Raw genomic sequence first — 16,046 nt, 5'->3', positions numbered from 1 at the left:
ACTCAAAGGAAAGTTAGACTTTGTTTATTAATTAAAAAAAACTTTTTTCACAAGAGAAGTTTTTCAGAAAAAGGTAAAGAGCCACATTTAACCAAAAACGAACCGAAATCAATTCAAGTAATAATTAAAGGATAAAGCAAGTATAAATCACTATCAATAAATAAATAAATCCAAAAATGTTTTTGACATTCGTTCCCAATCACTACTGATTATAAAATTCTATGTTAAATAGATTTAAAGTCGATATTCGGTTTTCCTTCGATTCCATATAGCTCTTTAGTAATCCATTTGAAGACAAGCAAAGTGATTGTAAATATTTCAATAAATTTTGAAGCCGTAATAAAGAATTCATGTCTTAGTAAATCACGAATATTCTCCCAGATTTTTGAAAATTGTTGACAATTTTGTGATAAATAAATTTGAATAAATGTTTCGTTTTCATCCTATCCCTGTTGCTCTGTAGCAATTCACCAGAGGTCAAGCAAAGTAAATATAAATGTATATAATTACAAATTAAATTTTAAATATAATTATAAATGCTTTAATGGATTATGAAGTTTTAATAAAGAATGCTTCTCTTATAAATTACAAACGTTCTTCCAAATTTTGGAAAATTGTGGAAAATTTTATGGTGAATGAAATTTTAGTCAATGTTTTGCTTTCATCTTACCCCTGTGGCTCTGTAGCAATCTACCAGAGGTCAAGCAAGATAATTAAAAAAATTAAAACAGTTCAAAATAGGGATGATACCTTTTTATTGACAGTGAAATATAAAATTATTTAACTGGATATTTCGAACACATATACAGTGTTCATCATCAGCAGTAAAACTAAAAGACACGAATAAAAATAAACAAAATTTATACCCAGTAAACTAATTACATATAGTTTATTGCTCTTATTTTTTTCAATGCAACAGCCGAGGCAAATCTCCTTGACCTTTTCGGTTCCGGTTCATTAGATTTAACTGACGTATTACGTGGACAGAGGTCATAGCTCTTAGGTGAAGTGATATTTACTTTATTTGACCTCAGTAAATTATCATAAATTGAGTTCAATCCAAATTCACCTGTATCTCTGTTTATGGAATTATTCTTGAATAGAATTTTTTTAATTTCGATTGTTTCCCTGAAAGTTTGCTTTAAACCTTGGTCCCTAGAAATCAAAGAAACATTTTCAAACAAAATAAAATGATTTGGAAAATTAAAGATATGCTCCGAGAGGGCCGACGTGAAATCTTCAGGTTTGGTATTTTGCTTTAAAGACGATGAAATGGAATTATGATGTTGTAGCAATCTAATGAACCGGAACCGAAAAGGTCAAGGAGATTTGCCTTGGCTGTTGCATTGAAAAAAATAAGAGCAATAAACTATATGTAATTAGTTTATTAGGTATAAATTTTGTTTATTTTTATTCGTGTCCTTTGGTTTTACTGCTGATGATGAACACTGTATATGTGTTCGAAATATCCAGTTAAATAATTTTATATTTCACTGTCAATAAAAAGGTATCATCCTTATTTTGAACTGTTTTACTTTCGTCATGGAAAGGCAGTGTGGTCTTCGAAGTTATCTACGGTAATTAAAAAAATGTTTTAATTTCTCAAAGTTGAAAGAAGGAATTCCTTTGTTGTGAAATCTGTGACAAGATCTGAAGGTTCTTGGAAATTATATTAAAATTTTTTGGAATTGTGTATTTTTTAGTTTTATTTTCAGAATTGGTAATTTTCTTTTGCACCAGATATGTATAAGGTAAACATTTTCCACTGTTAAACGAGTTATTCTAAAGGCTTTTAGTCTGGCTTTTTTACTGTCTTAGTTTATTTGTTTCTTGCCGTCTTTTATTATTTTCCTTTTTTGTGTAAGGTAAGATCATTTCTTATTATAATTTATTTTCTTCTTTGTATTTCTTTTTTTTATTTCTATTTGTTCTTGTTTTGTTCTTTATTTTTATCATTATTATTTTGCTCTGTCTCTTTTGTTCTTTATTTTCTCATTTCTCCTCTTTTTCTCCTCTACCTTTAAGTCTGGTACAAGCTGTCAACATAATTACTCTTAACTGTGGTTTTTCTGTATTTCAATTCTGCATTTCAAGTTTGTCAAAGAAAAGTAAAGAGCTATATTAAACCAAAGACAAGCAAAAATAAAGTCAAGTAATAATCAAAGCCTAACCGGAGAGTAAATTTTAAACACTTAATAATCAAAGAAATAACTATACAGGAATCTTGACTGGTGGACCCTGAAGGTTTTTCGTACATCCTTAAGCTTTTAAGCACTTAACATATCAATAAAAAAAAAACACGACATAACGGCTACGCTTGCATCTTAATTGGTGGGCCCTGAAGGTTTTTACTCCTACATCCTTAGTTTTTGAAGTAATGAATAATCAAAGAAAAACACTCTCTATTATGTAGCAAACGACTGAATCTTGAAGAAAATCGGTAACACGTGCATCTTGAGGGAATCGCCGTTAAACTACTTCGTGGTCTTATACCATTAAGGTAGAAAGTAGTAGTGGCTATGTGCGTCGCGGAATCTATTGGGCCCCACTACTTTTAGTTCTATAAAATATCTTTATAGTGCTTTCATGATACCAACTGGCTGATTTTTCAGTTTCTGCTGTTATTTTCACTTGATTTAGGGAAATTGGCTCCAACTTTGCCCCCTCCCCTGTATTTTGATGAAATTACGCCAATGTTGATGATTACTGTATTAATCTGTTGATTCCATAAAAAAATAGATTTTTATCATTCTTATGATTTCTTGTGAGTTTCTCCATTCATTTTATGGAAACTGTGGCTACACTTGAAATAAAGGGATATTGAAAAAAATAATAAATCATGTAATTTTTGATTCATTAAATAGTTATTGAGTGTCATCAAGTTTTTTGAATTTTATTTTTTCATTTGTTTTTCATTTCATCAGTTATTATCTTCATCTTTCAATTGATCAATTATAATCAGTTCTTCATTTTTCAATTGTTATGTCCTTAATTGTTACAGATTAGATGAATGTATTGGAGCTGGAGAGTTAAATGACTTATCTGAAGATTTGCGTGAAAAACTGTTTGATTGGCATCATAGATTTGAAAATATTATTGATGCTGCTGATGATTGGTCACAAACAGGGGGATGGGGTCATACTGAATACTGGCTTTGCCCTGGAGATCCCTTGGTAGTCTGGAATGATGGCTATGAAACCCTGTTCAGGCTTTTGCTGGTAATAGATTAACTCTTTTTCTTTATTTCTTTAAATTTATGCAGGTGACTTTGTTGAAACCCTGTTGGAGCTGGAGGTACACGGCCACCTTTGAGTATTTATAAACTCAACTTGGCGCCATATTTCGAACCAGTAGTGGTAACTGATAGTAGGAAGAGTAATGCCTATTAGAAAAGTTGTGCGAAAGATCTTTGGAGACCCTATTTATATATTCATTGGGAATCTGAAACCAACGAACCGATGAAAACTCCTGTGTAAGTAAAACGTTGTCCCTAGAGTCGAATTACCTCACATAAGGTACAGTCTAGGGTCCCTCAAGGCTTAGGCCCTAAGGTCTAGACCATTAAGTTTTCCAATGTAAGTTCTTTAAAAATAAATAAATATTTTATTTGCTATCAATTAATGAGTTTCAAAATAAAATTGGGGCGTTAGTTTTGGGCCTTTAAGATTCTGAACTACTATTCAGAATGTGTCCTTTGTATGCCTCTTGTCTTGGACATAGGTTCTCCAGTGGAAGAATCCTCTATTCTAGACCCGAACTTGAGGTCTGCTGTTTAGTTAAGAGGCCTTAGTTTAAAAAGCCTTGTAAACATAGATGTTTGGGGTGTGCACGAGAATTAGTTCTGGGGCCAGTAGGGGTCGGGCAGGGCTAAATTCTCTATAAAAAAATTATACATTGTGTGAAAAGTGCAAACCTATGGGAAAAGTCCAGATTTTAAGGGAGGGTCAGTTCTGAAGGCTCTTTGAGTACGTGTCTGATTCCTATCGTTGGCTTGACGGGGAGGGAGATGTTGAAAACAACGAAACAGAAAATTTTCCTTTCGGTAGGTCCTTAAGACCAATCATAATTCGATTTCACCTCTCCCTTTGCACGAGAAAGTATTCTTACATGTCTTCTCCAGTCCATGCAAATTTTTACCTTTACAAGTTTATAAGATGATCTTTTCACTTTCTCCTTTTCGGTTTTGGTTGTTATTAAAAACCTTAATCTTTCTTTCATCTACAGTGAAAATATAGAAAAAACGGGTATTATATTTACAAAAACTGTGGACAAAAAAAAAATCAGTAATAAAAATCGGAATATTTCGACTCCACGTCCGGGAGCTTTTATGAAAGGAAAGGTGGTCTAGTCTAAGAAATTATTCTCATTCATAGATAACTTCGAAGACCACACTGCCTTTCCATGACGAAAATATAACAGTTCAAAATAGGGATGAAACCTTTTAATCAACAGTGAAACAAATGTAAAATTGTTAACTGAATATTTCGGACACATAAAAGTGTCTATCATCAGCAGTAAAACTAAAAGACATTAATAAAAACAAACAAAATTTATACTTAATAAACCAATTACATATAGTTCATTGCTCTTATTTTTTCAATGCAACAGCGGAAGCAAATCTCTTTGACCTTTTTGGTTCAGTTCATTAGATTTATCTGAAATATCAGGTGGACAGAGGTCCACCTAAGACTAAGGTTCATTTCACCCGGCAACTTTGTTTCTAAATAGGAAACAAATTTGTAAAATTTCCTGTGAGTGTTTGATTGACATTACTTCATTTTGCTATATACTATACTACTTAACATCACTTTTTGTGTTCTTTCAGCTAGATAGATTAAAAATTTGTCTTTTCTCAACAGTGGCAGGTCTCCTTTTCTTTACTTAACATAATTTAAAGACAGTTTGGATCAAAGATACAAAAATAGCAATGTTTTAAGTGATATTCGTGCTTCTTTTTTTTCTGACACAGTACACCTTTGACCTTCTCCACAGACAAATTGGGTTCTAAATTCATAATCAGTATGGCAAAATATGCTGTCTGATTGACAAGCTTAGTCCTGAGAATGCTGTCCAACTGATAATTGGGATCGCGATTTCATAGCCTAGATTATGATTTCTAAAAATTTTCTATCGTGTACATTGTGATTATGGTTTAAAAAGGATTAGAACCTAAGGGAGTGGAATTAATCCTGTGGAAATGGAGATTTAAATAGACAGGCTTTTAGGAAGCATGAGCCTAACTCCGTTACTATATGTTTTTCAGCATTTTGCGCTGCACTCCAAAAATCGTCATCTTCTACTGGTACTGTCAGGTCTACTGCCTTCGACTCACTTTATGTTCGTCACAGCGAATGTTATTTTACGATAGGGATTCGATTCAAAGTCAAATAGCTTACGACTGTCGAGGAATAAGAATCAAATTAAAATCTAATAGTTGTGGACATCAAGTCATAGCTAATTGTAGAAAAAAACCAAGAAAAAGCCAAGACAGACAGTCCGACTGAGTGAAGTTCGCCAAACAGACGCAGCATAGGCAAACTGTCTATTACTCAAATTTAACTGTAAATCTAGGTCTTATCAAGGCTATAGTTTTCTTGGAAGATATCACTGCTCTTGGTCAAGGCTATCCTTCTAGAAAGTTTCCAGTCATCTCCTATGATGGCGTGTAAATATAATTTTCCTTCCTGGGATGAGGATGTTGAAGAACGAAGCTTATGATTGAGCATACCACATACCACACTGTATTAGGTGAACCACACACAGAGCTACCACAATAAACCTACAGTATCACTGAAAAATCCTCACCTTTTATAAAAGCTATCCTCGCAAGTACTTTGGTCATATTATGTTGGTGTAAGGTAACGTCAGTTTAAGCAGTCTGGTTTGCAAATTCAATTATAATAACTTCTCAATATAAATGCTCATTATGGGAGTATCATGTTGAAAGATATATTCTATGATATTAGTCATGTACAATTTACCTTTCGGAAAGGGGGTGAGTGAAGCTAGGTTCTGACGTGAGCTAAGAAGAGGGGGAACCTTTGGTGACAAGCTGGGTAAAATTTGGATCTTTGATGGCAGGACATGGGAGGTAGGGATTAACAGTTACGGGCTAACAGATTAACTGCTAGTTGCGCTAGTAGTGGTGTATGATTCGGGTGTAAGTGGTGTAAGAGCTATAGTTTTGCATCTGAAGATTTTCTTTCCAGTACTGGAAGAATTGAATATGCAGGTTATCTGACAATCTGGACAACAGGGAAAGGGTTTCTAGGTCTAAAGACCAAGCTGCAAGAGAATGTGAATGGCTGTAGTTTTCGTCGAAAATCCGGAAAAAGTCGAAAACTGGATATTGATTTTGTTCAATCGTTCTGACTTTTATTAAACAGACATTTCTTCACTAATACCCCTGAAAGCGTCTTTACAAAATACTCACGCCACAGTCTCTGTATTCAAGATTCCAAGTGGATTAAAAGACCCGGCAAACACAAACCAGCGATTGGTAGAATTAATGGACATGCGGGTTTTAAGTCGGTAAAACCGTTGAAGGATAAATGGCTTGTGAATATTAAAAAAATTACTGCAAAGGGTTTTTGTGAATCTATTAAAACTGTTTTCGATGGTTGCTCAGCAAAAGTTTTGACAAGGATGCTGTTTGGAATCACTTAGGAATATTAAAGGATGCTGATTTGTCAGATGTTGTATTTTTATTGAAAAGAATTTTTAAAAACGACGCATTTTCCACATTAGACATTAAAAAAATACATTCCCCCTCCCTCCCTCCGTGAAATAACGCGACTGGGACGAGCAAAAAAGGATAAGGATAAAAAGGCTCCAGAGTAATTGTTGACACATAGGCCTTAGAATGGACGTTTCAGTTGCTGGGTCTTTTTACAGGATCAAGTTGGAAGCCTGTCACCTAACTTTGCTGTGGCGGGGATCGAATTGTAGCCCCGTTTCGCCAATTGAGTATCAGCCCACTGTGCCACAACTGGGTAGGACGAACACGCTACTAATTAAAATGCGTCTAATCAGTATTGAAACTTAACAGTTGGATACTAATTTTTTTCTCTCTTGTAGATTGCAGATGAAAAAGTTAACACAGTCTGACTCTCTTGAAATTGTACCTAAGTGGGTCTGCTGCTCAGTAGCACACGTTTTGTAGGAACACAGCGCCTTGTACCCAAACCAGTGGACCAACTGCACCAACTAGACCAGTGCACCAACTGCAGTGGATCTCTTAAAATCTCATCTGCCCTTTCCTGGAATGTTTTTTGCATCTAAAGTGCCATCTAAATGCTGCGTTGCTCTCCTTACCAAATGGAAAGTTATAACAGCTGAAAGACTCCCCGTTCATAAACATCCTCTCTTCCGATATTGCACCAATTGCTGTTGGTCTGGAAACAACTCTACGGTAGTTGAGTTGAGGAAGTTGCGGATTGAGAATCTCTCTGTGTTACGGGATTCTGCTTTCTTTACCTTTTGTGTGTATTTTGAAATACACTAAATGAAAGGTTGTGGCAGTTTAGGGTCAAATAAAGCGAAATGATTGATGGCACTAGTGATTTTCTCTTCGGCAGAAGTACCAGATTTTATTCGTGAATGCTTTCCATACTTTTCCATACTGTTCGGACAGGAGTTTAATTTTGTTAAGCAGCTGAATGTTGTATTGCCCAGTGAAAAATGGCTTTATTGGGCAGAAATTTGGTTTACTTTGATTTAGATCAGAGTTAGAAATTAGTGTTTTCCATTCAGAAACTGTGTTCAAAATTCATGTACTGAGGAAAATGTTTCGTATATAATTATTTTTTTATCGAAGTGTTCAAAGGAGTCTTTGTATTAGGGGGTCCAAAATATTTATTTTTCAGTCAAACATACCAGTTTGATTTCCTATAGCGACGTCGCTTGGTGGTTTTCTCGCCTGACAGAATTTACTGTCCGCTGGCAGCACTGCGCTGTTAGCATTGCGCTGTAAGATATTTAAAAATATTTCCTAGTGTTAGTCAGTACTGGTTGGAGAATTTGGGAGTTCGAAAAGGGGTCAGTGTACAATTGATGCGCTTTGACTTTTCAAACTTGACTTTTCGATTTCTTGACTTTTTTAACAAAAATGGGAAGGTATCTTGTTGAAAGAGCATGGGAAATTTGTAAGTATTGGATGTTTGGTTATTTGACTTTTTTAACAATTTGATGTTTGGTGTTTTTAACAATTTGATGTTATTTGATGTTTGGTTATTTGATGTTTGGTTATTGGATCTTTGGTTATTTGACTTTTTTAACAAAAACGGGAAGGTATCTTGTTGAAACAGCATGGGAAATTTGTAAGTATTGGATCTTTGGTTATTTGATGCGGAAAGATGTAAAAAAAAAAAAAAAAAACACTAGTGGCAAGCGTCTGGCGACTTAATTAAAATAGTAGAAATTTTCCCTCAAAAAACTGGATAGTATATTTGGCATTATAGGACTAAAGCTGAAACTTTTCTGTAAGTGATGTTTAATGAGCTTTTCTTGGTTTAAAAATTATTTTAAGTTTTAATCCAGTCTATCTAAGTTAGGCCTAAGTAAAACCTAAGGCAGATACGTGGACTAGTTATTCTAAGCTGGTGGGCCTTGTAATGGAAAAAAACCTTATCTTTACGCTTCCACATATTTTTGAATGCCTGGAAAGACAATAAGTATTAGTAAAGTTTGGACTAAAAACGGAGAGGGGGTGGGATTGTCAAAAGCCAGATGATGTTGGTGATTTTGTCTTCATCAATTGCACCAATTTCTACTTTTATAAGTTCATCGTGTTCATCTTTGCCCATAGGCAAAAGAGATTTTCGTATGGCAGGAGGGTGGGACGAATGGAAAAGGAAAACTTCAAAATCATATGCAACTCACAAGAATGAAATCATAACAGTTGAGACAATTCTGGGGATCTGTATACAATCAGATCATTTACCCTAGGCAGACTATGAGTTTTTCTTTTTTCTTCACCAATTTTTTGGGTCATCTCTTGGAGACAAACGTAATTGCTAATATGCATTTGTAACTAATAATTTTTGGAGCGGACTAAAAGAGTAAATATTCATGAGTCAGATTGGAGTAAAAAAGTGTAAAAACTAATATTTCCGCTGCTGCGGAAGTATGCAGTGTTTTGAAACACTGCACTTCAAATCTAGTTCAACATTTCAATTTTCTGGAAAATTCTTAAACAATGTTAGCTTGTATTTTTTTTAACTCGGTGAAACGCAATTATTAGGTAGCAATTTTGGTAAGACATTGGAAAAGTTTTTGAGGTAGCAGTTTGAGCCCTCGTGTTGAGCTGATTATTTTGTTTGGAAGGGAGATCAGCGGTGTGACTCTGTAAACTCAGCCAGAGTTGATAAGCTCCAAATGGAACTGGCAAGTGCTCCCAATTACATAAATTCACCCCCTTCTCTACAGCATCCTATTGTTATGTCACGCATCGTCCAATCAACAAGACAGACACGGAGGCATACAGCTTGGTCCAGTTGTATTAAGGTTGACACGAGGAGATACTTAAAGAACAGTGCCACAGGTCGATTTTACGTTTTGATTTGGAATGATCTTCCTGGTAAAGTTATCCCTAAAAGTTTCTCTGTTGGCTCCTTCAGAGAAGATTCAAAGGGCATCTAAAAGATCGTGATGGAGCTGTGTAAAACACTAGTAACAAATTAATTTTTAAAGGTACTTGGCGCTGCTAGTTTAGGAATAAAAAAAAAAAGCCTTATACTCCCGGCCGAACGCAAAGAACACGTGGATCATTGTCTACAACTGAAATCTTTGCGGTGGAAAACTGTTAGAAGAATAGAAGATAAATTTAGCAACATTTCATTTTGAATTAGAACAAAAGAAAATCGTACCACATTTATTAAAAATTCACCGCAATACTAAATAAGTGAAGACAGTTAATGAACCCTCTAATGGAGATTTGCTGCGACCTGGAAGTTACTATTTTGTTCAGTATAAATATAGTTTGTTTTAGTTTTAATACTTTAGTTTCTCTACTGATGTTGATGACTGACTATGTCATCGGAATACCTACAGCTTTTATATATATTTGTTTCAAAGGCTAATAAAAGAACCTATCCCTATTTAGAAAATTGGTATCGTCAAAACTGTTTAAGTGTATTGCCGTTAATATATTTCTTTTTTGCTTAGTTTTAAATTTGTTTAAAGGAAGAAATCCCCGCCGACAAACGTCCGTCTAGTATTTCAACCCTACCAGGTTTGCACTTCAATAAACCAGTTCATAAAATAGAATACTCACCAGGAGACTCTATGCCAGTGAAGCTGAGTCTAGACGACGGAACTTCACAGAGTTTTAATTCTGTTGTTTTTACTGGGTCATTGGGTGTGCTAAAAGCCAACGGAAGGAATATATTTTCGCCTGCGCTGCCAATCAAGAAACAAAATGCAATTGAGGTAAGTGTTACATTATCTTTAATTCAACTTGAAAAAGGTAGATACTTTATATTTTTGTCTGAAAATATTTAACGCCTTTTTCAGTGTTGCTAATGGTGTATCATTAGTTGTTTTTTTTTTGGGAAACAGTTATTTTGGAAATAATTTATAGCGAATAAATTACTCTTCTCTTTTTTCTTTTTCGTTTCTACTGTTGTGTTATTAATTATATTAATTGTATATATATATATACATGTCACACTTGTTTCTTGCCTTTGAGGTTTTAGGTTTTCTTTTTCTTTTATGAAGTCCCCGGTTGATTGAGCTCAGCAGTATAAATTTTAACATTTAACATTAACAAACTAATATGGTTCATTTTGGTGTTCTCTAAGCAAAGTTCGTTTTTTTACCATTCAATTCCTGTTTTGTTTTTGTTTTTCTCACTATTATATCCATTTATTCATTGTTTTGTCCATTCATTATAGTTGTATTTGCTAGTATATAAGGGTATGTGCTGTTTTTTTTTCTAACCTCACATTAGTAAAGGGGTGTTCTCATCAGATAGAATGGTTTCATTGAGGTATTAAATAAAAAAAAAAATTTCAACTGAAAGTAAGGAGCAACATCAAAACTTAAAACGAACAGAGATTATTACGTATGTGAGGGGGGTTGCTCTTTCTCAACACCTCACTCTTTAGGATAATTTTTTTTTAGTAATTAAAAAAAAGCTTCTTATTGTTCCAATTAAACGAACATAGTGTTCAGAGTCCTTCTTCGAGAATTGAGACAGAAATAAAACTTCAGCGCAAAGATGTCGAGAAAGCGAAACCCCTCTCAAATGCATAACAATTTCTGTCCGTTTTTAGTTTTAATGTTGTTCCTTACTTTCAGTTGAAAAAAGCTTTTTTGATTCAATTTCTGATCGGTTTTTAAATAATACCAGGAAATCTGGCTACACCTCCACGGGAAAATCCCTCCTCCCCACGAGTATATTCTCTGAATAATCCATTCCTGGTGAAAATTTACCCCGGACAATTACCCTTAACATCTCCACGCGTAAAATTGAGTCGCCAAAGAGAAATCAAGACGTAAGACGAATTTTGTATAGGAATTCTGACAAAGTCCTCCAATGTAAAATTTCCCCTGAAAAATTCACTCCTTGGAAACTTTCTTCCTCGTGGAAAATCCCACCAGCAAAAAATGTTTTCCTTCCCTCACCCTAAAAATGTATGCATACTTCCCAATTACAAATACTATACGTAAACAGTGGGCAAGTTTTGTAACTCAAAGACCTTTCCCCAGGAGCTGTGGGGGGGGGGTCATGATGTCTCCGAAGGCATAGTTATTCGGCCCTTCAACTATGCTGAACAAACTGGCAATCTCAAAATTTTGATTGGGCGATTTTGAGAAAAAACGAGCGTAGAAGGGGGCCTAATTGCCCTCCAATTTTTTGTCTCGTACTAGCCTCAAGAGAAGATTCTCTGGGTGGGACCCCTACTTTTGCATATGCCAATTAATGCTCGTTTTAAGTTTGACTTTAACAATTAGAATTAATTTTAAAAAAAACTGTGTTTTATAGGAAAAATTATATATTAATTTAAGATTTGAATATTTAGTTCTTAGATGAGACTTTTATCTTTTCAGTATTTAGACCTTGGGACAGTAGACAAAATTTTTCTTGAATTTGAGGACTGTTGGTGGCCCAAGGATCTAGGTGGCTTTGGTTTTCTCCGTTCTGATACAGAAAAGTTTTCACCGGATAAACATGCAAAGGTAAAGGATTTAGTTTCAATGGTTTAACGCGAATCACTTTTTCTTATAAAATTTTATTTATCTTTTCATTATTGTTATTTTTTTATTATTATTATTATTTAGCTACATTATAAACGATAAGCTGTTTTCGTCTTTTTTTTTTCTTTAACTAAAATGAAAATGCGTGTATAGAGTAGCGTTAGGATTACTTAACAGTGACATCAGTGATGTCAATAGGGGGAGATGGGGTTCGCGTGCGTCCCTTAGATTTTGAAAACATATTTCTAAAATTTCATCTTTATTAAAATGTCTTTTTAGGGGTATTTTCAATAAAAAAAATCGAAAAAAGGACAAATTTATCCCCTCCCAGATAGTGCTCTACAGCTAGGGTAGTAGTCTGCTTATTCTGGAACCTTGTAGAATTCAATAAATTTCACAGAGGGTATTATAGTATCTCTTAATACTCCGAGCTAAGGAGTTTCATGTGTTCCTTAATTTAGTAATTATTCAGCACTAAAAAGTAATTTAATGTAGGTCCAAGGTGTGGTATTTCTGGGAATTTTTCTGTTCTTTTTCTTGTTTTTAACAGCCTTGTGTACAGTGCTTCATTGGAAAAAATATTTTTCAATAACAATAACCACCTTTTGGTTCTTGGGGCTGATTGAATTGGAGCCAGTGTTGCGATGAGTGGTATAATTGGAGTGGATTCAACTCGTTTTCTTATGATGTATAAAAAATGTCACAATGCTAAATAATTTACTTGCTACATAAACCAAGCTAGTGTCTCATAATTGCCAAATTCGCTCTTATAACACTTTCTTAAAGAGGTGTTAAATTACAGTTATCGAAAATAGTTTATAGTAAAGAATAAATTCTAGCTCATAGTAACCGAAATATTAAAATAAAATACATTTTTCGACAAAACACATAACAAGAGATGATGTTCCTAGCTGTTCTATGCACGTAAAAAGATCGCCTGGAGTAAGACGGACAGACGTTGTCATCCCTCTAAATGTTTACTTAACCCAACAGTCCTTTAGAAACTATATTTAGATTAAATAGAATACTAAGGGAGATGTCAAACCAAATCATAAGATCTACCTAATTCCATTTTATCGAAAAGGTGATCCGCAATGACAAAGGAACGGTTGGGGGTTTTTAGTTGAAGTCCTCAGGGATTACTGAGGGGCCTTTCAAGTAACTCACTCTGCTTTGACGAATTTTTAGACTTCACGCTAGTTGAAATGTTAGAAAATAGAACTGGATAGATTTTTGGCTTTATTAGCGTAGGAATGCAGCCACTACCTGCCAAAATAGAGAAGAAGACTGTAAGCAAACAATTTGTTTGTAGGCAAACCGACTAGCTGGGTCGCCCAAGTAAAAACAACACAAACACTATATATACTGTTTTTGTTTTTTGTAGAGAAACTTTAGTCAATAAAGTAACCCTGGGCAACAAATAAATCCATATAATGTAATATCAGGGGTAATTTTATAAATTAATGTAACTTGGTGTAAGATACCATCAAACTGATTCATTCAATCAATCAATTTATTGATACTAAAAGAAAAAAAAACTATTACAAAAGTAAAGTGGTTACTAGGCCCAAGAAGCTTTGTAATAGACCACAGAGAACAAGAATAAAACACTATTATAAAATATATACAAAAAAAAAAAAAAAAAAAAAAAAAAAAACACTGGAAGAAGACAAGGACATTGAATAGATAGGATATTTAACAGATAGAAGATTTAGAAGGAGATTGGACATATAGCTGAAAATGATTTTAAAAGAAGAGAAGAGACATACAAATTAGGAAAGGATTAATAAATAGAGAAAAATTATTGAATTGGAAAGACCCTACGAAATAGTGCCTTTGCAGAAAGAAAAAGAGGGACATCCGAAGGGATGGAGCTCCATAATAGAATTGATTGATATACTGGAGACCTCTGGGCTGCTGTAGAAGATCGTTTTGCTAAAATAAATCGTCGAGAAGAATTACGTAAAGAAGAAAAGTACCTACCTGATCCTGTCTGTGAGAAAAACTGCTGTAGGGGCGGTGGGAGAGTACCTAGAAAAGCAGAATGCGCAAAATAAAGAGTACTTTTACCTATAATATGATCCAGCGGAGCTATTCCAGTATCATTATAAAGATCAGAGGAAGGGTAAAGCCGAGGGAGAAGAAAAGTAGCCTTCACTGCCCTATTCAGACTGCAAGTTTTAGTGACTCTGAACGATTGCAAAGGCGGATGTTGAATCAGATCAAAAGCCACTGGTAGCTTCAAGGATGTCAAAAGAACAAAAGAACACACATTTTATATCTCAGAAAGACCATTAAGTCACAAATTTCTGGAAAAGTTTAAGGGCTCTTAAACTAAATCAAACGACACTTTGAGTATCCAGTAAGTTAAAAAGGTTTATCCATAGTATCTCAGGAACGTGTAAGGGCATTAAGTGAAATTTTAGATTTGATTTAGATTAGATTAATTTTATTTCAAACATGTATACAAAACCTTTTGCTGCACCTGCTAAGAAAGCCCCGAGGGGCTTGTTGACAGCAGGTGGCAGTCATCTCTACTCTACATATTACTACATACAAAGATTCTACTTATGACACTCACGCATTATTACCATACTTTTGCATCATTACCATACTATTCTTTTGCAAGGAAGAATCTCTTAACAACAGCCTTGAAGGAAGCCAAATGACTCGAATTTCTTATTTCAATTGGAATAATATCCCATACAGAGGGGGCAAAATTTCTAATCATGAAAGAAGCTCTAGCCGTATTTCTAAATGGGTGTACCAGATTTGATGCCCCTCGTGTATCTTGGCTATGAAGATCACAATTAATGGAGAACAAATTTTCGAAAGAAGAGGGAAGTATATTATTAATAAATTTATATGTGAAAATACTAACTTGGTAGTCTCTTGTTTTTGAAATATCAAAAAGTTGATCCTTAGTATAAAGTTCATTAATATTATGAGTAAATAAAGTTTTAGGTGATAAAAGTTTAACGGCTTTATTTTGGATTTTTTTATAACATGATACAAAATTACTAGCCCATAAAGAGCAACCATAGCAAATATACGGGTAAAAAATAGCAAAATAAAGTAACCGAAGAATTTTATAGGGTACTAGGTTTTTAACTCGGCGAAGCACACCCAGAGATCTGGGTGTTAGTTTGCCAAAAATTGTTAGTTTGCCAATTTTCTGAAAAAGTTGTGGAGCCGGTTTTGAACTTCGTTTGGATCTTCTCCGCTTTGTCCAAACCATTGTTGATTTTTGCAAATAGACTTTATGAGACACGATGATGAAGCAAGAATGCCCCCTTTACTCCTATGTAGATTTGTGCCTAAAAATAAGGCAGTCAGTTAGTTCAGCTACTACCAAAATTACCCTGAATATGTATCAGTATACTAGATTGTTGTATCAGTATATCTAGATGTTGTAGAGCTTCTACTACTACTACTAGAAACATACAGCAGCATCAAGCCGCCTGAGGTTAACACAGCTACGCACGCTCCTCCTCCATCCCAATCTAATCAAAGCCTCCCTCTTTACACTCTCCCAGGAAGTTCCCAATTCCCTTAAATCTCTCTTAATGACATCATCTCACCCCAAACGTGCACGACCTGCTTTCCGTTTAGCCCTAGACGGTTGGCCGAAAAGGACCATCTTTGGCAATATGTCATCTTTGGAAATCTTTGGCAATATGTCATCTTTCATCCGCAGAACGTACCCTAGCCATCTCAACCTTTCTCTCATTATAGCAAATGAATTTTTCGCAAATTAAACTAAAGTATTTCTTTAAATACATTTTGGATGTAAAAACTCGGCAGTTTCAAAATATCAGAGCTTTCAGAATTCTCGGTAATCTTAATCC

At 34.5% G+C, this 16,046-nt stretch overlaps 1 protein-coding gene across 1 annotated transcript in view; it reads left to right on the top strand.

The window, feature by feature from the left end:
- The window catches only part of LOC136025901 (peroxisomal N(1)-acetyl-spermine/spermidine oxidase-like), a 59,608-nt gene that overhangs the window by 22,384 nt on the left and 21,178 nt on the right, over positions 1-16,046 (top strand). The window contains exons 3-5 of the mRNA XM_065701961.1: positions 3,002-3,218; positions 10,183-10,428; positions 12,052-12,180. Coding sequence (XP_065558033.1) covers positions 3,002-3,218; positions 10,183-10,428; positions 12,052-12,180 — 592 coding nt within the window. The remainder of the gene's footprint in view (positions 1-3,001; positions 3,219-10,182; positions 10,429-12,051; positions 12,181-16,046) is intronic.

Source organism: Artemia franciscana, chromosome 4 (assembly GCF_032884065.1).
Source record: "Artemia franciscana chromosome 4, ASM3288406v1, whole genome shotgun sequence".
NCBI classification, from domain to species: Eukaryota; Metazoa; Arthropoda; class Branchiopoda; order Anostraca; family Artemiidae; genus Artemia; species Artemia franciscana.
This window is presented reverse-complemented; position numbering and strand designations above follow the sequence as displayed.